This window comes from Eublepharis macularius, chromosome 11, assembly GCF_028583425.1.
Source record: "Eublepharis macularius isolate TG4126 chromosome 11, MPM_Emac_v1.0, whole genome shotgun sequence".
NCBI lineage: Eukaryota > Metazoa > Chordata > Lepidosauria > Squamata > Eublepharidae > Eublepharis > Eublepharis macularius.
This window is the reverse complement of record NC_072800.1, coordinates 85,623,115-85,647,706: the sequence shown is the minus strand read 5'-3', so window position 1 is coordinate 85,647,706 and position 24,592 is coordinate 85,623,115. Positions and strand designations below refer to the sequence as shown.

General features: G+C 43.3%; 1 protein-coding gene across 1 annotated transcript in view; it reads right to left on the bottom strand.

Annotated features, from left to right (window-relative positions):
• Window positions 1-24,592, bottom strand: part of ACVR2B (activin A receptor type 2B) — a 156,540-nt gene that overhangs the window by 32,620 nt on the left and 99,328 nt on the right. Inside the window, exon 2 of the mRNA XM_054991009.1 lies at window positions 5,871-6,078. Coding sequence (XP_054846984.1) covers window positions 5,871-6,078 — 208 coding nt within the window. The remainder of the gene's footprint in view (window positions 1-5,870; window positions 6,079-24,592) is intronic.

Below are 24,592 nucleotides of genomic sequence, written 5' to 3'. Positions count from 1 at the left end.
GAAATGGGCTCTGATGAACCGCCAGTTTGCGAACCAAGAACCGGCATGGTTCGTCATGCCCATTTCTATGTCAGACAGGATGCTGGACTAGATGGACCACTGGTCGGATCCATCAGGGCTCTTCTTAATGGGATATTCTTCTCCATTATGACCTCAAGTTATCCTGTGAAATTTTTCCTGACCCAAGAGTGAGATGCTTTGGTGAGGCCTGCAATGGATTTGGTTGTATTACAATTGCTCCACAAAATTATTCTTTTACAGTGCTTAAACTTCATTGCACCATGCAGAAGGATTGGTAACTAAATTGAGGGGGGAGGTCAGCAGTCAGGAAGTAATTTTATGAGGGGAAGCGTTTAATGATGATGATGATGATATTTGATTGATATACCACCCTTCAGGACAACATAACACCCACTCGGAGTGGTTTACAAAGTGTGTTGTTATTATCCTCACGACAATATTATCCTCACGCCAAGTGGGGCTGAGGGAGCTCTAGGAGAGCTGTGAAGGCCCAAGGTTACCCAGCTGACTTCAAGGGGAGGAGTGGGGAATCAAACCCGGTTCTCCAGATTAGAGTCTTGGCACTCTTAACCAAACTACACCAAACCAAACTACACCAAACCGGCTTCTTTATTATAACAGCAACATTAAATTTATATACCACCCTTCAGGACAACTTAAGAACCTGAACAATCACCCTGTGAGGTGAGTGGGCCTGAAAGAGCTCCTAGAAGCTGTGACTGACTCCAGGTCACCCAGCTGGCTTCAAGTGGATGACCTTGGGTCAGTCACAGCATCTAGGAATTATATTGTGGAATTCCATTTGGAGTAGAACAGACCAAGCAGAATCAGTTCTAGTGGAAGTTGGGGAGGGTTCACCATCACCATCATGTACTGTTTATATAAGTGCCTAAAACATAAAACAATACCACCCTGCAAATATGTGATCTTGATAAGAGCATGAGAAAAAAAGAGAATGGGTTTGAAGGGAAATATCACGATAACTGGATGTGACACAAACAGTGCAGTCTTTTTAAAAAGAGAACTAATGGCCTGCATTTTGGTCAATAAACACTCTTAAGAGGGAGAACGGAAGAGAAAAGGAACGAACTTTTAAATAATCGCTCGGTGGAGGAAGAAGTGACCTGCCATATGTCTAAATGGAAAGAGCTCTATGCCTGAGGGTCACATGGAGAGAAGAACAAGCCAGTGGCATAGCGGGGGTTGCAGGCTACTCCTGGCAAGTGGCACCCCTGTCACCACACGTGCGCTCCTAGGACAGCACGATGACATCACTTCCCAGAAGTGATGTCAGCACACAGGGCACGCCCGCCCCCCCAGGAGCGCTCCTTTGATTTGGGCTGCTCACCTCCCCACCCTATACCTAGCAGCATGCTCCCGGCCAGCAGCCGCTGCCGGAGCTGGATGGCCAGCTCAATGCCCAGCGACCCAGTTGTCCCGTTGGTGCCACAGGCGGCCAGGGCAGTGCGGTCAGCCTCCTAGCCCTCCCGCGCAGCCACCCACGCTGCCGCCACCAACTCTGCGCACTCCCAGCCAGCAGCCGCTGCAGTAGGGCCAGCTCTGTGGAGCCCAGTGAGCCAGCCGCACCCCAGGGTGGCACGGGTAGCTCCCCAGCCCTCCCATGCAGCCGCCCGCACTGCCACCACCAGCTCCACATGCCCCCGGCCAGCAGCCACTGCAGGAGAGCCAGCTCAGCAGCCAGCAACCTGGCCGCCCCATCGGAGCGGCAGGCAACATGAGTGGCCTCCCAGCCCTCCTGTGCATGCATCCACCTGCGCTGTCGCCACCAGCTCAGCACACTCCCGACCAGCAGCCACACCTGCTGCCCTCTCTTTGGCGGTGCCTGGAGCAAGCAACCCCTCCCTGACCCCCCTAAATACAGCCCTGGAAATAGCACAAGAGAGCAGAGGCTGAGTAAAAAGGTGGTTATGTGATGAATGGCTGGGCCAAGGATGAGACGACAGAGGAACAAGAGGCAAAAACAAGGCAGTGAGGCCATGAATTGACTTAAGAAGGTGTGACGATATGAAGGTGAATGGATAGTGAGAGAACACTATGCTAGCATGAATGAAACCTGAAAAAAACTGAAGAATAAATAAAATACGTTTAACTAAAAATCGGTAAGCAAAACATTACACTAATCAAGACAGGATAGAAGGAAAATATTACTAAAATATACTATTTTGCAACCTCAGACTAACATGGCTAACTCTTCAGGATAGAAGGAGAGTCTGAAAGAGGGTTTTCATAGAGTCCTAGTGCAGACCTAAACATATTTACACCCTTCTAAGTCCACTGGCTTCAGTGCATTTAGAAAGGTCGAATTCTGCTTAAAGTGGCACCGTCCAGAAACGATAAACTCATGAAATATGAGAGCAAGTGAGAGAACGAACAGATGTTCGCTAGAGAAGTGACAACATTTAAACCTATGCAGCTGCCTTATATTAAGTGGGACCATTTGTTTATCTAGTTCAGTACGATCTAATCTGACTGGCTGCAACCCTCCATAAGCTGCATAGGTGGCTATAAAGGAGTGTACATAAACGCTGTGCATGGAAAAGAAGATCAGACAAAAGTTTTTAACTTGTGGAAATGACTGAAGAGCCATCCTGCCCATCGAGAGAAAAAGAGATGGAGAAAGTGAAAGCATATAGGTGAAAGACAATAAATCTTATCTTCTGCATACTGAGTTTGTGAACTCTGGAATATAATAGCTGCAAGACAGTTGGAAGCAATAGTAAGAACACAGAGAGAAAAAAGCGAGAAGAGAAAGACAGAGTTCGATATTGTCGGCATTACTGAGATACTGTAGGCCAAAGAGGAAATCAGATTGCCAAAAGGGGTCAAGAGCTGAGCCCTGAGAAAGCACCAATAGAAAGAGGAAAACTCAGAAGAAAAAGAGACATTAACAAAACCTTTAAAAGACTTTGTGAGATACGAATAAGACTAAGGGGAACAACCAAACTCCAAAGAACAGAGATCAGAGAATGACAAATAGCCTCAAAGGATAAAGAAGAGTCAAACAGAATAAAAACTGAAGATAGCCCTTGTGACTCCACATATAATTATCATTAGCGATTTTACACAGAGCATCCTCAGTCAGATGTTGAGTTAAAAAACAAGAGTGAAAAAGGGGGTCACAAAAGGGAACTATCAAAAAGAAAACGGAAGCATTTGGAACAGACAAGTCAATCAAGCTCTTTAGAGAGGAAAGAAGATACTGAGATCCAAAGATTGTTGTTTGGGAACTGGAGAAAGAAACACATTTAAAGCAAAAAAGAGAATACCATAAAATAAAAAGACTGAACACAATCAGCAAGAAAGGAAAGAACAGAAAGAGCAATAAAATACTAAATACTAAAAAAAACTGGAAGAGGGAATTGACCAAGAGAAGAAACGGTGGGTTTTACTACAAGAAGAAAAGTAACCTCAGGAACTGCAGAAAAAGAGGTAAAGGAAGATTCAGAAAGACGGGAGAATTAGAACCAGGAATATTACAGCCAGAAGAAAAAGGTGATTAATGAAGAACAAATTGGTATCAATAAAATATTGGACCTCCCCCAGCCCCAACCTATTAGTAGTAACTGTTGAAGGAATAGCAAAGGAAGAAAATAATTAAAAGTAGAAAACATGTTGCGGACAAGACTGAATAATATGAGAGAAGCAACATTACGCAGTCTGCAGAAAAAAAAGGAAAAAAGTGGGGTGGGAGCATTAGTTTATAATGAATGAAACCAGAGACACCAGAGACAGTGTGAGATGTGCAGCAGAGGTAGTTCTGGCAAAAGCATGGAAATAGTGTCACAGAAGGGAGACAAACAAGATTAAGGAGGGGGTTGTGTGTGTGAAGAAAGTGGAAGGGATCTGATACAAAGGAGCATCAATGAAGACAGAGTACAGAAGAAAAAAATGCAACAGGAAACAGTGGAAAAAACAGAAGAAGAAAGCTTCGTCAGATGCAATCTGATGAAGAGAGCTGTGGTTCTCGAAAGCTTATGCCGCAATAAAGTTGGCTAGTCTTAAAGGTGCTACTGGACTTTTTACTATTTTAGAATTTACCAAGAAACTTGATTGCATTGCCCAAGGCTTAAACAAAGACTAGCGATTCTCCAGCCATTACAGGTGTTAATCAGCCTAGCAAAATGAGGGATATGGCATTGCCACTGGTTAATGCTATTGGGAATGGCCATTGTACTTTTCCTGATCATATCTGATTTTCACCTAACAATGTCAAGCTTTGGACCTCTTGCGTTTCATGCCCCTTTGACCTTGCTTTTTACACACACACCCTCAAATAACCATTTATATATTTGTCTATCAACAGAGGCTCAACCTCCTGCATTTGAAGATGTGATTTCTAGGTCCACAAAAGGTTATGCTAGAATAGAAATTTGTTAGTCTTCAATGTGCCACAAGATTCGTGTTTTGTTTTCAGTTAAAGAAATGCGAGCTTGAGGGAGAGGGGAGGAAAAGGCTTTCTGAAGAAACAAGAAGCAACAAAAAGGGGGGGAGTGGTGATATTCTTTCGTCGAAATATAGTGCGTTCAACGGGTCATTCTTACTATGAAAACTTGAATTTTGGGGTAGAACTGTAAGGGGATAATATTTAATCATTTTTTAAACAATGTGAAAAGATACTATGATTATACTGTGGCTGCTATAAGGACATGTCCTTTAACTTTTGCCTCACTGACACAACAAATGGCTGGATTGCTTTAAAAAAAACAAACAGCAACTAGAATTTTGTAGCTACTCTTAGGATAATTGCCTGGTCAAGACATACAGCAGAATGAGGTGGCAGAGTGGTCTATAGTGCTTTAGGCGCGGATGAAAGATTACTTTTTTTTCAAAGTTCCTTCACATTAATGATTCTTTGCAAGTACAATAATAGCATACAGAATGTGACGGGCCAGGCCATATCCTTTCTTCCGGTTGAGCTAATGTATTCATCGGATATTTTTACCTAAGTAGGAGGAGCATTAAAAATGTGATTCTCCCTACTTGCTGTTCAAAATGGTACAGCCCGTTTTTTCCACATCAAAATTCTACCGCTTCAGTCTGTTGGGTGGTTTTGCTGTTATTGCCTGTTCCTGTGCTTTTCTTTTTAATTGTTTTTATTGCGTTGTTTTTATTGGGTGAGGAGCCTCAAGCAAATATTTTGGAGAAGCAGCATATAAATTTTCTAAACAGCATATACATTTTCTAGCTGAGATCTAGCTCCTCAACTGAACGGCCGTTTCCACACAGCTTACCTTATTCTGCAAAATAGCGAAATCTCGTGCAAAATCTCGCGAGAAGACGCTGTTATTGCAACAAGAAGACACAATAACTGCGTCTTCTCGTGAGATTTCGCTATTTTGCAGAATAAGGTAAGCCGTGTGGAAACGGCCAAAGTCTGGCTCTGACCACTCAGTTCGTCCATATGACCTACAGCTCCTCACTGCAGCAACCAAGAGCAGAGAACAGGGAAAGAGTACTGAGAAAAGGCTCTCTCTTTCCCAAAGAGCCCCGTGGCACGGAGTGGTAAGCTGCAGTACTGCAGCCCAAGCTCTGCTCATGACCTGAGTTCGATCCTGGCGGAAACCGGGTTCAGGTAGCTGGCTCAAGGTTGACTCAGCCTTCCATCCCTTCTGATGTCAGTAAAATGAGTATCCTGTTTCCTGGGGGTAAAGTGTAGATGACTGGGAAAGCAATGGCAAACCACCCAGTACCAAAAAAAGTCTGCCAAGAAAACGTCGTGATGCCACGCCCCCCCCCCCCATGTGTCAGTAATGACTAGGTGCTTGCACACCTTTTTTTACCCCCATGAAAACAAGCCCCCCTTTCCCCTTTCCCCATTCAGTAATCACCTGTCATAGCAGTTGAAATCATCCAGCCAGCAGCCTTTCTTCACCAGCTCAATAGAACCGGAATTATTTCTCCAGGAAGCATAGCAATGGAGCCGCTTGTCCTTCTCTCCTTCACAGCGCTCCACGCCGCTCTGGTTTGTCTTCTCTAGCTCCCAGTTGGCATTGTAGTAGATGCATTCCCTTGTCTCTGCCTCACCATGTCCTGGGCCTGGAGGAAGATTTAAAATGAAAACCCCTTAATGAACAAAAAAGGACCCAAAAAATCCACAAAACCATTTATACATTAAAACAGTTATATCCCCTCCATGGTGGCTCAAGGCAGTTTGCAAAATCAATCAATCAATCAATCAATCAATCAATCAATCAATCAATCAATCAATCAATCAATCAATCAATCAATCAATCAATCAATCAATCGTTTATTACAGTCATAGACCTGCAAAGTAAAACATGCAGCATCAAAAATATTTACAAGCTTGCAAAAGCCAGATAACCATAACCACGTAAGAAACAAGCAGCAGACACTGAAACCTCAGAAAAAGCCAATCATAAGAAACAGGAAAAAAAACGCATCTCATTTGTTGAAAATGAATGATCCCAAGTGGCCAATCAGATCACCTTAAGGAACAGACATTCCCTATGCACTCAGCAGAGGGATTTCGGGGACCTGGAGATGGCGGGAATTTTTGTCTTCAAAATTTTTGTCTCCATTACATCCACTGCTGTAATATGGAAGTCTTTTGAGAGGAGAAATAAGTGAATCAGGTAGATCTGAGCAATCCCTATCTTTTATCCTACAAGCCCCAGAAAAGACGAGGTCAAGATGATATTGCCTGAGCATATGCAGAGGTTTACCTTTAAAAGAAAATCTGCGCTCTCTTTCTGTCTCTAAAAAAATTATCCAAGGGAAAGAGAGAGCCACGGAAAGAAACCACCAGAACAAGGAAACACCGTGACCGACTTACCATCACAATCTTTAAGGACACAGTAAAACCAGAATCTACAATCGAACAACTTTTTTATACAGAATCAGTAAATAAGAGAAGGCAAAAACGCCCATGAGCGAATGTCCACTGTGCATGGAGAGTAATATGTGAAGATTTCTAATTTATGGTTCTTGGTAACTGCCGTGAAGAAGGGATAACGGAAACAGGATATTTCTCGCTAGCAAACCCGTTGCGGTTACTGATGATATGAAAATTTTGTATATATGATTGCTTATGAACTACTGACTGCATATTGATAAATTTCTACTCTGGAATGTACCACATAAATTCTTTATTGTACAGATTACTGTTTGATAAGGAGGCATTGTCCCTTTAAAGCTGGTATTTGTACGTTGAAACTAGAAGTTTACAAGCGCGTATGCACTTTAAAAACTATGAAATGTATGATGCTATCAACTGGCTGATGCAGACATTTTTGCCTTCTGTTATTTACTGATTCTGCATAAAAAAGCTGTTTGATAGTAGATTCTGGCTTTACTGTGTCCTTAAAGATTGTGATAGTAAGTCGGTCACGGTGTTTTCTTGTCCTGGTGATCTAAAAAAATTATGGCTCCCAGGATGCTCATTTCTGCACTCCACTATTGCAATCATGTATGTTCCAACTGTCCCCATATACCAAGGGGTACCTATTTTCTAATTCTGCCCCTTTTTTATCCTGGTTTTGCCTTCTTCAGAGTTCTGCTCTCCCCTACAAGGTTAGCTGTGATCTCTAAAAGTTAACTCTGAGTGGATGGGTTAGTGCAGCTTATCTGTCACATGTATCCACATAAATGTATGCACATGAGCACTAAGGCATCAGGCAGCGCACAGCTTGCTTTTGCATGTGCTGCCACTGCTGAGTGATACTTTGAACTGCGGACAGAAGAACAATAACGTTTTTCTTATACTGGGATTTTAACCCAAAGAACCGTGACCCCTTTGGGTTCTTTTTAAAATCAGCAGACAACAGGGTAACTGCAAAATAAATGAATGGAACGTTCAGCCAACGGTTTATAGTTTACAGCGACGTCCACAGAGACCACAAAGCAAACCTCTGTATAAGAACTGGAGGTTCAGCAAGCATGTCTCTATTTGCATTGCTGAAGTGCTGGGCTGCATGCGTTCCGTGACTGCAACCCCCTCCATCTGTTAAGCGGTTATCTCAACGCTGATGTAATATTACCATGGCAATAGGGGTAATGATACTATTGACAAATTACCTCAAAGGTACGCCAGGTTTTAAAGCACTTCCTTAAAAAACAACAACAACAGAACAGTTTGCCAATTAAAGAAAAACACATCCTTCACAAGTGATAAAAACAAGAGCCCTCACAACCACACTGTGACTCCAAAATCTCAGTTTGCGCAGGTGGGGCTAAATCCCCGCGATCGATTCCACTAGCAGGAAGGGAAGCCTGAATTTTCCTGATTCCTTCCTCCTGCTGCAGAGCCCCAAGTCACGGTTCCTGGGGGTTTCTCTTGGCCCTCACATTTCTGGGAGGTTGGTGGGATGCAGAAAAGGGTGGGTGGAAAGGTCCAGGAAAGTTCCGTTTTGCAGACAAAAGTGACTTCCATCGGTGGAAATGATCAGTGGGATCCACCCCCTGACATGGTAGATTCTCTTTTCTATTCCCCATCACAATCTGATCTGTTGAAAAACTTCAGTTAAGTTGACAGGGAAATCATTCACAGAGGATAATACTTGTTATTACATTCCTTTCCCTGAATTGCTAGTAAAGCACAACCCTATAATACGTTTTAAGTCAGATGTATGTGGTAAGAGAACACAATCAAGATACATTATTTTGAATCATCTCAAGGAACTCATGAAGAAAGAAGTCCTGTTTCTTTTACATAGGAAGAGAAATCGTTTTTTTAAAAACTCATATTCCAGCCAAGGATATGCCAACCCAGTAACTTCAAGGAAAAGCTATGCAAATCAATGAAACTACTCTTGTATAAGTTTGTGTCAAAATGCCAGGGTGAAATTGTTGGATAAACAAACAGAACAGGAGAAACAGATTACTTGGAAATCACACATACAAATCAAACATAATTAGTAGAGCGGCATAAACATCCAAGAGGCTGGTAGCATCTCTGTTACCAAACAGAGGTCATCAAATTCAGATTTCATCCCACACACAAAATTCATCTGACAGCCTTGGGCAATTCTTATCTTGCTACAGATGCTACTTTCTGCTCTAATCAAGCTCTGTTGCATCTATACATCCCGACACTGTTCTTTGCTTCACACCCCAATCAGGGATCTCCACTCTTTGTGTCTGAAGAAAGGAGTTTTTCACTCTTTGAAAGCTTATACCCTGAAAATCTTGTTGGTCTCTAAGGTGCCACTGGACTCCAATCCTGTTGTTACATTTGACAGGCATGGCAACACCGAGGCGACAGTAATTCAGTAAGTGAACATCAAATACGTCCTATTAAAAAAAATTTTGATGCTCCCTCGGGGTTCAACTTGGGAACTTCTGCGTGCAAAGCTGACACTCTACAATTGAGCCATGGACCCTCATTTAACTGTTTCGGCCGTACAAAAGAAAGTATGCCACAGCTGTCAGAAGTCTGGGAAACACGCTGCGTTGCAGGATTGGGGCAAAAACCATGTGCAGAGCCCAAAGCGATTTATCAGGGAAGATGTTTTGAGTCTACTGTAAAATGCACCGAGTGCACCAAGATCGGCCCCCATGAGCTTTCCTATTGATTCTCCTTGACATTTTCAAATACCACAATTCCAAATTCAATTCACTGACAATTGTGGGGAGTGGGGGAGAACTGTAATACGTGTAAGTGGACAATAAGATGTTGGAAGCACAGAAGGTCAGACATCGGGCAAAGCATGCCCCTAAGAGCTGAACTGTGTTTTCCCTTCTTGGCACCCTCTTCCACTCAAGTAATCAGAGCGGAGGCACTGGCTGTCTCCTTGGCAAGAGAAGCAGGGGGGGGGGGACTGAACACTATCTCTCCGAGCTGCCAAGACAAGATTGTGTAAAACATTGTTATAAAGTCTTCCATACATCAATCTCTGAACACAAAAACACACAATGGTTTGGTTACTTAAAAGCAGTCCCCTCCTGCAGCAAGGGTTTTTCCAACTGTATAAGGGAGCGGAAAAGGAGTTTCTCCCCAGACTGAATCAACCAACTTCCTTGGGCATTCCCCCACTCTGACCTCAAGGTTTGTATAACAAATAGACAATGTGTATAGGCTCTGGAAGTCACATGTTCAAATCCCGTTATACCCAGGCAGGGTATAAATGAAGTAAAATAAATATCATAAATGAATAAAATGTAAACAACAGCTGTAAACAACAATTGGCATTCATCAGAAATGGCTTCTTAGGGTGCTGAATGATATTTATTTTAAGGGAGGGGAAATAATCCCCCCCACAATATAGTATATTCATTTCAATGTTCTAGCATATGTTTGAAGCTTCATGTATTTTATATGATGCAGAGGATAAGATGTACAAAATATATTACCAAACATGTATTTTTTTCACTATTATGAATTCCTTTATTTTATTTTCAGTTTTACTCCTGGTTTATTCGCCACTACAGTTCAACCTGTCTGGAAATATATGTGTTATATCTGCTGTCTTCTTCTGGGAAGAAGTTGGTTGCTTCCAATGGAAAAGTCATGTCACAATAACTAAAAAACGAATAAACTAATCACCCCACCGAATATGTCAAAGGCAGGAATGGTGGCTCAAGAAGACTGCACGCTTTACATGTAGAAAATCCCAGGTTCAACCTCTGGGATCTCATGTTAAAGGACCTTAGATATCAGGAAAAACCTCTCTCACCTGGAGAAAAATCACTGTTACTCAGAAAACACAGTATAGAACTAGAGGCACCAATGACTCAGCATAAGGCTGCTTCTTATGCTTGTTTATTATCTTTTAAAATACTTATAAGCTTCCTTTGGAAACAAGATGGGTAGCCGTGTTAGTCTGTCTGTAGCAGTAGAAAAGAGCAAGAGTCCTGTAGCCCCTACAAGATTAACAAAATTAGTGGTAGGGTACGAGATTTCGTGAGCCACGGCTCACTAATGTTGTTAGTTTTATAGGTGCTACTGGACTCTTGCTCTTTTCTACTTTTAAAACAAGGCAGCTTATGGGGGGGGGGAATTATTACGTATAACCATAGTAATAAAATTTCCCCGATTGAAACCACGGGCAATAAAAGGTTAAAAACAGGACTCCATTCTGTCCGATAAAATAGCCAGGAAACAGATTCAAAATCTCATGTTAGGATTATGCTACACGTGATGTAGAAAATCCCAAGACTAGTTATCTTCTGCTTTTAAAAAAAATTAGTTGGCCCACATTGGGTGGCCTTGAAGACTAGGGAAGGACTGCTTGGGTGGGGAGAGCATTTAACCCTTTCCTATTGCATGCTTTTCTCAAGTTTAAATTGATCCCTGCTAGCAACCCCATCCACAATAACCTAATTGGGGGGGGGGGGAGAGTGCAATAAACATTCAGCCCCCTAAGGAGTGCCCAGCGATCCTCAGTTGCTGCTAGAGATGGGCACAAAACGAACCATGGAACAAAATACCATACAGAATGGCTGGTTCGTTTGCACCGAAACGCGTTCCGTGGGAACACGTTTTCCGGAACAAACGGATTTTTCCAGCCGTTCCGTGGGTTCGGAGTTTCACAGACCCTGTGCTGGTTTCAGGCCATTGGCTGAACCCAGTGCAGGGTCTGTGAAATGGACAGCCCGGGCAGCAGGAGAAACGGGCTGTCAGTTTCACAGACCCTGTGCCGGTTCCAGCGCAGGGTCTGTGAAACTGATAGCCCCGTTCTGCTGCCCAGGCAGCAGAAGAAAGGGGCTGTCTGTTTCAACCGTCCTGCACCGGCTTCAGCAGCTGATGTAGAGCGGCTGAAATGCCATGGAACAACGAACCACGAACTGGGAAAAGGTCAGAAGTTTGTGGTTCGAGGTTCCATGGAATGCTACGAACCACGAATCATGTGGTTTGCTTTTTGGTTTGTGCCCATCTCTAGTTGCCACTGCCAAGGCAAGATTAGTGAGTGTAAGATGTACCGAGAGATCTGCGGCAGTTGCACTTTGAAGGATGGATGTAGGGTTGCCAGGCCTGGCACAGCAATGACTGGGAGCCTGGAGGGCGGGGACATAAGGAGTGGCTGTCAGGTGATGGTGTGACGTCACCTCTTACGCCTCTCTAGGAACTGGCTGAAACTCAAAGGGAGCCAGGATACAAATGTACAATGCAAAATGCAATCAGCTTGATCAGAGTCAGGGGGGGGGAATGCTTATGGGCAGAAAATGCAAAAAAAAAATAGCATCTGCAGTGAGATAAGGGTCTTATGTCCCTTTCTGACATACCCCTCCTGTATTCTGACCAGGACATAGGGGCTCAGGGATTTCCATTCCTACTTGTATCTGACAAACGGAATTTGACGCTTAAAAGCTTAAACCCTAGAAATCTTGTTGGTATTTAAGGTGCTTCTGGACTGGAATCTTGCTGTTAAAATTTTTCAGTTTTACTTTTGGCATATTTGACACATACCAAACACAATCCTCAGAGCATATATTGACAAATCTACAAGTTTCTTAAAGGATACATCAGATGTTCTTTTTAAAAACTCAGTTAAGTTCAAAAACTTGTATCTAATGTATTTTTATCCTGCACAAGTAGCTCCAGAGAGCACACTTGATTCTCCCTTACTCATTTAATCCTCACAACAACCTTTTGAGGTGGGATACACCGAGAAAAAGTGACCCAATCAGCATGTTAGTTTAGCTAGTTGGTTATTTCATTTATACCCCACCTTTGTGCCCAATGAGGATCTAAAGCAGCTTACATCATTCTCCTCTCTTCTTTTTTATCCTCCCAACAACCCTGCAAAGTAGGTTAGGGTGAGAGTGTATGACCAGTCCAAGGTCACCCAGAAAGCTTCCACTGCAGAGAGGAGATCTTCCAGGTCTCCCATATTCTATTCCAATATCTTAACTACTATACTACACTGGATTTCAGGAATCCACATCAGCAACTACGGATGAGGAATCATTCTATATAAATCCCACATGGTGGTGGTCTCCAAGCCGCCAAGAAAATTATCCCTGAGAGAGATACAAGCACCAGCACTCAGAACTTCCATGCTTTCTCCTAACACAGCTACCAGGAGCAGGCAATATTTCTAGGACGAGTGTGAAAAATCCCAGAGTCTACTGTGAAGAGGCCAACTTTGCTCTCCTATAGATCCTAGCAACATCAGTGACCCAACACAACGTCAGCCATACCATCTCAGGTTCATACTCCTGCTCCTCCTCGAATGTGGTTTATGCCATCACGTGTCAGCAATGCCCTTCTACCCTCTACACTGGACAAACTGGCCAGTCCTTTTGACAAAGAATTAATGGACGTAAGTCTGATATCAGAAACCAAAACATTCAAAAACCAGTGGGGGAACATTTTAACCTTCCAGGATATTCAGTTGTTGACCTAAAAGCAGCAGTTATCCTGCAGAGGAATTTCAAAGGGAGATGAGAAAGAGAGACTGCAGAATTGCAGCTGATAACGAAGCTCAAGACAATGCATCCACCTGGACTGAATCGAGACCTAGGCTTCCTGTCTCATTATCAATGCTGATTTCTCCACACCCACTACCCCTCTGCATACCCCACCCTATCCAATCATGCCTGCTATTGTCATTCACCAGCTATTGTCATTCAGCATCTGTAATCACTCCACTCTCCAAGATACAAAGACAGATGGACTCACATTCTAGCTGCATCTGAAGAAGTGAGCTGTGACTCAAGAAAGATCATACCCTATCACAAGTTTGGTAGTCTGAGCAAGCCAAGCCCCAGTAGTATTGCCAGCCCTCGGTTGCTCACCTTGGCAGAAGAACCAACCCTCTGCACTGAGTAAAATGGTCTGTCATGCCCAGGGCTTTTTTTCTGGGAAAAGAGGTGGTGGAACTCAGTGGGTTGCCCTCGAAGAAAATGGTCACATGGCTGGTGGCCCCGCCCCCTAATCTCTAGACAGAGGGGAGTTGAGATGGCCCTCAGTGGCGCGGAGGGCAATGTAAACTCCCCTCTGTCTGGAGATCAGGGGGCAGGGTCACCAGCCATGTGACCATTTTCAAGAGGTTCCGGAACTCTGTTCCACCACGTTCCAGCTGAAAAAAAGCCCTGGTCGTGCCAATGGAAGGCAGGCTACTTCTGTTCTTCCCCTACAGATGCATGACAAAAAATTTCATAGCTGATCTTGAACAACTTTCTCTGAACAGCTATCCTACTAGCAAAACTCATGTATACTGGGGATATTCATCACTGGGACTCTTGGTGATAGAGTTGCCAATCTCCAGGCGGAGCCTGGTGCTCTCCTGGAATTACAACTGATCTCCGTCCAGGCCACAGAGGAAAAGGCTGCTTTGGAGGGTAGACTTTATGGCATTATACCTCTCTGAGGTCTCATCCCCAAATCCTGCCCTCCCCAGGCTCTGCCCCCCAAATCTCCAGGCATTTCCCAACCTGGAGTTGACAAGCCTACTTGGTGAAGAACTTTTCAAGAAACTTCATAGAGTCATTACAACCTTCCTTCCTACAATCAAAATTAGCCTTGGACTAACAAAGGTAGCGGGAATTAAACAACCGTAACAAGGTCTAGTCTTTGTCCTAGCAAACTGACCTCAAGAGATCCAAAAGGAAACAGAGGAGGCATTCTTGAAATTCTTCAAGGAGCATGAAAAGGCAAAAAAATCAACAAGAACAAGACGCGAATGCTGCCAGCTTTCTTATTCCTGTTGGAGAATTCAAAAAGCACCCCCCCCCCATTATAGCAGAAGGAGGTTCTTTCACAGCACCCGACACCATACTCAAATGACCTCACACAAAGGAATGTTTGCACAACTCAGCACCAATGGGAAGTTTCTAAGGATTTTTCCTGCTGCCATATCATCTTCATGAGCAAAAGGTCAATGAAGAAACCAGGACTTCTTTGTTTTACAGAAGCATCAATTCTGCACTTGTTACCTGTTATAACCCCTGGCTGTGAGCTCTGCGACCCCAAAGTGTCCTGCTCCCTCCAATACCTCTTCCTTTGCTGCCCCACATGCCTGTTTTGATCAGGACAAAACTGTTAGGACAGTTTTGATCAGGCATCTGACGAAGAGAACTTGATTCTCGAAAGCTTATGCTACAATAAAATTGGTTAGTCTTAAAGGTGCTACTAGACTCTTTTTGATTTTGCTACTACAGACTAACACGGCTAACTCCTCTGGATCTATATCCACATGCCTGGGAAAGCCTCCCAGGGCCACCCTTAGCCCTTCTTTCAAACCTCTGCTCAAAACCCTTTCCCATGAACCTGTTGACTTCGCTCCTATGTCCTCACCCTTTCGCTATTACTATTTTCTGCTTTTGCGACAAGGAATATCTTCTGGAGCTCGAACTCACCGTCTAAGGAAAAGATTTCCAATACTGAGATTTCCAAGTAAATACGGAGTAGGACCTTCGTTCTGACGCTTTCCTCTGGCACAAGGAGCCATCCTCTAAACTTTAGCAAGAGGCTTTCCCACCTGCAAGCTCTTCTGTCAGTGTGCAAGGCAAAAGCAGCAAGGGTTAAGGTTCTCTGGCCAAAGACGGCAACACAGCAAAGATGTAAACACAAGACACGAAAGGAAGGGAAGAAGAGGCTAATAGGGATATAGGAAGTTAGAAAAAGGAGAAGGCGTGCCTTTCAGAGGTGAGCTAGTGAACAATGCCATCAGAGAGAGGGTACCGGCGCAGTTCACTGTTGAGTGAACCTTTGGTGAATTGCGTGAAGAGGCTCTTAAAAAGAAAATATGAAATGATTGCAACAAGAAGAGGAGGGAATGCCAAACTTGCCAGAAGCACATCCTAACTGCCTGGATTAGAATGAGACAGGTATAAATACAGAAAGAGACTTCAGGCCACTGGTTCACCAATCCCACTCTCAGCAGCAGCTACTTTCTAAGGTCTTTGAGCAGATTTTTTTTTTTTAAGTTCAGCTACATGAAATCCTGGGAGCTGCAAAAACTGAATCTGGGATCTTATGCATGCACAAATGCAGTTGATCACTGACTTATGCCCCCCCCCCTCCCCTAGATACTCTGCCTTACATTTATAACCATGGCTGGTCAGAGCACCTGATCACAGGGACAACTAAATATGTGATGTTGGCTCCTAAAGAAAAGAGAGCGCTCCAACTCACCCACATCTCTCGCCCAGGGTTCATCCTAAAACACTGGTGCTAGCTCCTAAGGCTTTGCAGTCTATTTTTAAATCTTCTAAAACCACAGCAGCATGGCATTCATAAACAATAGATTTCACCACTTTAGATGAAAGTATCTGTATCGCTAAATACGTGCCTGTCCCTGCAAAGACACACTGTTCTGGAAACCCAGATAAGAATGGGTAAACTGCCGCTATATTTTCACTAATCTCTGGCTCTCTTTTAAAAAGCATGTCTTATGCTGAAACACTGTAAGGGATGCAGGGCAGACACACTGTTGTGCAACATGGACAAAGTTTGTTCATTAAATGTATATATCTCAGGATATTAAATTTTTTTTAAAGCATTCTCATTCCAATACAACTTTCAGATTTCACACAGCAATACACTGGAGCAATGTATTTCACACCGACACCACCCCAAATTAACAGCTAGGGCTGCCTGCTTTCCAGCTGGCTTTTGTGAACTTTGGTAATGCACCACAGTAAGCCAAGGACAAAGACAGCAAATCTGTGGTAAGATTTCACACAGGACGCACGTGCGTGCACACACACACACACAACGCCTGAATTGGCCATCTGCTTCCAGCGTTCTTGCATGCATGGCCAGACTAATCCCTTCAACCAAATTCTACACGTTGAGCAGCATCCCTGAAAACAGAGTCTGCAGAAGTATCTTCACAATTGGTCAGTCACCCATCATTAGCTTGCCTTTTTTAAAAAAGGGGAACAGAGTAATGGAGATGGATCTACTACTCAAGCTCCTGTTCAAAAGGACATAATTTACCATGCAGAGAACTTTAGCTTCAACCATCTTACTCATTTAAACAGATACTCTGCCCTATCCCAAGGGAATAGGGCGGATTATATTTTTTCATGTTCATTTTAAAAGATTAGAAATAAAAGAGAACCAATAAACCCAAACAGATAATTAAGAATGGCTCCTCCTTCCTGTCCTGAGAGGGCATCAGTAGATCTACAATGACAGCCCACAGTCCACTGGTGACTTAATGCAAGTGGAGACCATGCGTGTTTGCACAAAAATAATTGTAGGTGTTGGGGGTTGTTTGCAAAATCTAACCAACATTTATGTCCTGACCTGGATAACCCAGATGAGTCTGATCTCATCAGCTCTCAGAAGCTAAGAAGGGTTGACTTTGGTTAGTAATTGGATGGGAGACCTCCAAGAAAGACCAGGGTTGCAGAGGCAGGGAATGGCAAACCACCTCTGTTAGTCTCTTGCCATGGAAACCCCACCAGGGGTTGCCATAAGTCAGCTATGGCTTGCGGGCACTCTCCACCGCCACAACTAACATTTATATTTCTTGTATTTGCAGCCCTCATTTATCAAAAGGCAGCTAACAAAAGAAAACAAAACACAAACAGGTGAAAGAACCAATAGAAGGAAACTCACATGAGGAGATCAAGAAGGCCCCCATGCGTCTATCATTCTGCAGAATGCACAAAAAAGAGATGTTCAGGTGAGCGTTTTTAGAAAGGGAGCCAAACTGCCGTGTAGCATATCAGTCCAGGAGGGCACTCTTATAAGGCAACAGGATCGTGGTCTATTAGAGAACAGCCCATCAAGCCTTCTCCAGCCCTCTACTGTGTTTCTGTCATATAGAATTTGGCCGTTATTTTTTTTACTGGTTTCTTCCCTTTATTCATATCTAAAAATATAACAAATCTGTGCTGCTAACACAAGTAAAATTTGGGCCCATATCATACAACCTGCCTGGTGGAACTCTCTGTCTGTGGAGACCAGGGCTCAGCAGGAATTGTTATCTTTCCACCGGGCCTCTAAGAAAGAGATGTTCTGCCAGGCATATGATGGTTGAGGCGGGTGGGGCATGAAGCAAGCCTCTTTCCATGGTGGGGGGGGGGCGGTGGTTATCCCCTGTTCTGTTAACATTGAATAGTTGGTCATATGGCCCCACAGACTACTGTTTGGGTTATGCAATAGAAGTTGTATTATATGTTTGTTGATGTTTTTATCTGGTTTTAAATTAATATGGTTATGTATTTATATATGTTGTATTCCGCTCTGAGCCTGTTTGCAAGGGCAGTGGATTAGAAATATAAATAACTAGCTCGATACCAATGCTTCGCTATGGTATTTAACTACTTTAAATCCAGTTATAATACTTATGGGTATGTAACACTTCTTGGTTTGTGGGTTTGTTTGTTTTTTGAGTTGGCAACCCTAGTGAACTTTGAGTGGAAGACTGGGAGGTGCATTTGACCTCAGCACACATCCAGTGACTACCAACAGCAACTGCATATTGTTTAGAATGTGGGGGGTGAGGACCAATCAGCCCACATATGCAAATGACCTCTGTGTTCCAACTGTTGGGGGGGGTGAGGTGTGGAATGTTGTGAGCCCCAATCAGCCCGCATATGCAAATTACCTTGAAAGACTGGCCAAATCAAGTGGCTGAGCAGGCAAGGGGTGGATGTGCAAGCAGGCAGCAACCTGCCAGCCACACAGGGAAGCTGTATCCCTTTGGGAAAACACATTTTACCCCTTTTTACTGCCCCCCTTAGGACGCATGGGTGTTTACATCATGAAAAGAATGCTTTCCCCAAATTTTGTTTCTAGGTCCAGGAGTTTGAGCTGGGCGCTGATGAGTTAGTCAGAACACTTGTCTCTCTCTATATAGATAACAACAAAAACAACCCAAAGTTCCTGCACTGTAAAGAAATGCAGAACTTCTGTCCTAGACAGCAATCACGCAGCACGTAAGCTCAAACCTCACTAGTGCATATGCAACGTTGATGTGACTTCAAGTTTCCTTATATAAAAACTGTAATAATCTGCTGGCAAAATAAATTCCCAGAGATATTACCAGCCTTTTTTGGAATCACAATACTGCTTAATCAGTTTGTAGGGCTTGAGAACTTTCAAAAGTATGAAGAGATGCTCCTTGTTTAACACCACATTGTTTAGCTCAAAACTGCAGAGTTGGTTTACGGTACAGCCACCAGGGTTTGGAGTAGGGCCCTGACACAAGATATTATGCTGAACCTTGCTAGTCATGTCATTAACTGGAGACAGTCTCACTGGCACGCACTAAGTGTCTCCAACCAAGGCACTGGCAATTAATTCCCCCTTTGGTCCAACCCTGTCAGGTTAGACAGTTGCTGGGGCTACACAGATGCTACGGACAGAGATGGGCTGACGGCTGTGGACTCTCTTCCGCAGCCAGTTCAACTGTGCTGGGGAAATGGCCCCTCTGAACTCATCTTAGCCTCTAATTTGCTCAATGATTTGAGAGTTCAGAGATTTAAAATAAGCTGGCAGAGTCAACTGGCCGTAGCAAGTTCAGGGGCTTATGCGAGTGTAATAGCAAGATGGTTGTTGACTGAAGTTAGATCTATCAAGAAAGTTCTTTGCAACTGAGAGGTCTAGGACAGTTAGCAAGGATGAGTGGAAAGTCTTTGCCCTAATTCACAGGGACATTAACAGATCCACTTATATAGAGAATCCAGAAATGTATCAGCATAGTTCTGTGTCTCAATGAGATGCGGATGTGTCAACCTTTCCCCAGAGCCAATGAGGAGAAGTGAGCAGAATTCTTGACTTGGATCAGGAAAACCAGAGTTCAAATCCAAGTTGCAGACCTTCTTTGCAAAATGGATTCCGGACATACCACTCTCTCTTTCCTTTAAATCAAATTCCAAATGACTACTACTATCCAAATGATTTTTTTCTGCTTGTGGGAGCTGCTGATACCTCGCCAGGACACCCTTCAAAACAAAGATCCTCAACACAAATCCCACCAAGATGTAGAAAACTGTTGTTCTCAATCATGCACAGAGAATAATACGGATTAGGTTTAGAAGCATGTGCAAGGCGGGCTGTAGGAAAGGCTGGGGGCGGGGTGGGGAGGAATCAGAATTTCTAGGCTTCAGCTTCAAAGTTTGGGCAGCTGGACACCAAATGTACACAGGACTTGCGTTTCAAATTTCTGGGGGCCAGTATCAACTGCAGAATTTTCTCCTTCTGAGGGAAAAGTTTCGGCCACAGCCCTTCCCTCTGATGCAAAGTTTCGGCCACAGCCCTTCTTGTTTTCATACGTGCACAAAGCATCTTATCTTACGTGTTTAATTAATAACAATAACGTATCATTGTTGCTACTTCAAAATGCTGGGGGAATATTCAAAACATGATCCTTCTTTGTAGTTCTTTATATTTTCTAAGCATGAATTTTATCTCAGAGCATCGTACAATCTCCTCAAAGATATGAACATGGAAACTGAAAGCTCTCTTTGGGAACTAAGCTGCTTTGACTGTGCACATTTCCCACCATCACCGTCTTCTTTTAAAAGGTGTTTGGGGTAGGTAGCTGTTTTGGTCTGTAGTAGAAGAGCAAAATTTGAGTCCTTAAAGATCAACTAGATAAATCTACTTGGTCTTTAAGGTGTTCCCGGACCCGAATCTTGCTTTTCTTTTATTCCTTCCTTCATCCAAGTTGGTGAGATCCCACTGAAACAACTTGCCAAATATTTTCATTTAAGTTAGTATTTACAAACAGGACAAAATTCAAGTCCAACAGCACCTTAGACAATTTTCAGGAGTCAAAGCTTACTTTGTCAGATACAATTTTCAAAACATTTTAACACAAGCAGGGGACTTGCAAGGACTTGTGGGGGTATCTCATTCCTCCCCCCAGTCCTTTCCTTTTTCTCTCCTTCCTTCTCCCTGATAGCCTCTCCCCAGGAAAACTATCCATAGACTCAGCCATGTTGAGAATCAGATAGAATGATAGCGCAACGAATCTCTCTGTGCACTTCTGTGTCAAAGTCATTCTATTCTGTCCCTTGATGGGATAGCCTATGTGGTATAGCAGACTAGAATCTGGGAGAAAGGGGTTTAAGTCTTCGCATCTATCTATTTTTGGGAGAGGGTTTTTTTTTAAACCAAATGTTTCCAGGAGTTGTGTATTTTAACAGTGGAGCAGGTCATAGAGGGAAGACTCTTCTAGCCACTTTCTTCTTCCTTCCTATCTATTACTTTTCTTTGCAGAGGCAAGGTCCCGCACCTTTCCCCCTGTTGGCCTGGTGAGTGCTGGAGAAGAGAGGAGGCTGAGAGCAGGGGATCCCCTGCTCCTACCAGAGGAATGGCAACCCTACCCTGGATAGATGTAGAGTAGGGCTGCCAGCCTCCAGATAGTGGCTGAGATCTCCTGAAATTACAACTGGTCTCCAGGCCACAGAGATTAGTTCACCTGGAGAAAATGGCTACTTTGGGGGGTGGACTCTATGGAATTATGCCATGCCAAGGACCTTTCCTTCCCCAAACCCCACCTTCTCCAGGTTTCTCCAGGTTCCATCCCCCAGATCTCCAGGAATTTACCAACTTGGAGCTGATGATGGATATAGATTTGAAGAAAGGGATTTTATATACTACTTCTGTGCCTTTCAATATTACATGCCTTGCACTTTTTCTATGTTCAGGAGCCAATGTAGTGTTTGTAATGCAACCTGTAAGGATATCACACTTGAAACAAGAAGATCAAGAGAAGTATGCTGAAACTCTGCAAGAACTGAGGACTAATAATATACTGCTTGTAGAGCTGCACTTATAAAATATTACGCATATGTTATATTATTCTATAAGATTCCAATAGGAATCAGTACCAGAGAGCCTTTTGTAGAAAACTGATTTGATGCAGCAAGCTGGGTTTGGCCATCTGTGGCCGTATCTTCCTTAAGGCTGAGAAGAAACTGGGGGAAAGGGCACAGATGGGAAAAAACATCCCTTCCTACCCAAAGACTTCAGTTATCAGAGGGTACCAAGGCTGCCAGATTGAGACTCATTGGCGCCATTGAAAGTATTATGCCCAGAAGAAAGTAGGTGAGAGGTTAGAAGGTGTCCCTCCAAATTGAGGGCAAGATAAGGGGGTTACAAGATTTGGAATTCCCCCAAGTAGAGGGGCCAACCCAGAATTGCATCTTCAAATCAGAACTGACCCTAGATACCTTACGAGCCAATAAGATAACAAATATTAGAATATTGTAATATTGTTATGATTATCTGAAAGTATTAATTGCTCTGCGCTTCTATTGTAATTTTCATGAGCTTTGGACACAAGGAGACCACCTACTCCTGTGTAAAAGGGCTCCTCCATTGTTTAAATTAAACAATCATATATTGCTTCATTCTACAGGACTCTGTGGTGTGTGTGTCTCTTATTGTGATTGGCAAGAGGGGCACCTAAGGCACAAGTTTGTGCATAACACTGGCAACCCTAATACAGAGGGATCAGTGTTTTAATAAGAAGACAGACTAGAACCATGAACCACCAGTACCATGGCTTAGTCTACAGGTTGTCAACTTTTTCTGTAATAAGCACTACATCTAAGTAACAGGAAAAAAATCCTGAGCTACTTTCCCTTCCCTACCTTGATATGTGACCATGTTTTGCTCTGTCTTAGAAACAGAATGTGGATTGGAAGAGCACCAGAAATGAAGCTTTCAGCTAAGCAGCACAGAGAAAAACCCTATGAAATAAAGGCTTTAAAAAAAACCCTAGAGTCGATCTGTGCAATTTTTTCCCGGGTCTTCTAGCAAATATAAGAGCTGCTCTGCAGCAATGGGCAAACTACCAGTATGCACAAGCTACCTGTTGAAGACCCTAGTTAAATCAGTACACTAAAGCTTCTGTCCATTAATCAGCGGGCATCAACTTTTAATAAGCAAGGCAAGGATTTAACCATCAAAGCTAACATCATCCATGTTTTTTAAGGCTGCTTTAATTGTGTGTTACTATAATTAGGAATGAAAAAGGAAACAATAAGCAAAAGCAGCCTTTCCTTTCAATAGCATGCAGTAGGTTTCGTTCATTAAATTGCCAGGCTCAAAAAGGGACCTCCAATGAGATTTTGCTAAAATATAACATTATTTTCATTTCAAGAATAGCTCGTTAATCAACTAAAAATGCTGTAATTGGTGGTGAAAACGAAACATATGGTGCTAAGGCTTAACAGGCTTTGGACAAACATTCAAAATATGCCTTCAGTCCAGAGATTCATCTGGTCATAATACATACAACGAAAGCTTCAATGAAAGCAGGTACCCCAAATATATGATATGAAGCTGATCCAGAGTACCTTTTCCGTTGTTCCTGTCCAAGCCTTCGGGTAACATTTCCACGGTAGGATTTAGCATTTGCTAGTAAATTTTGGACTGGCCGTAAGAGTTAAAAAAACAAAACATATAACTTCACATCTTCTGCCTGACCAGGAGAAAATGCGCTACCTTTACTTTAGAGAGACAGCTAAACACGTTTCAAAGAAAAGCAAGCACCGTGTTGGTGTGTTTTTAAAGTGAAACATATGGCTCAGGTAGGGAACGTAGTTCACTTAATCATTAAGTGTTCCTTCAAATGCTGGCCTTGTAAAATGTCATAGTAAATCCAGGCTCCTCACTTCTCTCTGGCCATGGGTAATTTTCTGATAATGAATCAGGCGCAAACTGGAAATTTCATCCGGACAAGGCTGAATGATGAGGAGGTACCGTGTCAAAGGCAGCTTCAAAGTAAAAAACAGGTGAAGAAAAGATTTCTGAAAAGCGATTCTACTAAATGGCCAGGGAATACTTGGGCTCTGATCTCTAGCAAGTATTGTCTTGGGCTGCTAATTGAGTGCTGGGGTTGCCAGCTCCAGGTTAGGAAATTCCTGGAGATTTGGGGGGGGGGGTAGAGCCTGGAGAGGGCAGGGGTTCGGGAGGGAGGGACTTCAACAGGGTATAATGCCACGGAGTCCACCCTTCAAAGCAGCCATTTTCTCCAGGGGAACTGATCTTAATGGTGTGTGGGGCTGAGAGAAGGGGCTTACCCCAAGGCCACCTACTGAGCTCATGGCAGTAGTGGGATTTGAACCAGCAGAGTGCTGATTCACAACCCAACCACTATGCTATCTCCCAGTCTCAATTCAAAGTGCTGTTTCTCGCCTTCAGAACCCTGAACTGAGTTCTCCCAGCTCGCCAGCTCATGCATCTTCTAGGAAAAGAGTGCCAAGAGATTCTCTCTACAGCTTGATTGTTTTTATTTCTGAGGATTTTCTTCTGTGCGGCTTAACTGATAAGCCTGTCTTCTGGTGCGCTTCCTAGACCATGTTCTGTTGGAGAGAGGAAAACTTGGTAGCATGCCAGCAAGGGCAGGGGGTGGCTCGGATATTTTTATTTCCTTGCCTAGGAAATTTTTTATAAAGGGTACTTCACCAGGTGCTATTAGGAAACTGATGAGGATTTTTTTTTAAAGAAAAGGTCAGAAACGCTTTTAGAGTTGGGAGGTGCTACTGATAAGATTTTCCTGGTGTTACTGATGGTTTTGCAGATTGTGGTTTAGGTACAGTTTAGTTTAGTTAGATGCCAAGACCTGCTTGTTCGGCTTGTTTGACAGGTTTTAAAAACCAATTCAAAGGGAATCATCATTAGGGGCATTCAAATATTTATTGAGAGCATTTATACCTCGCCATTCTGCCGATACTG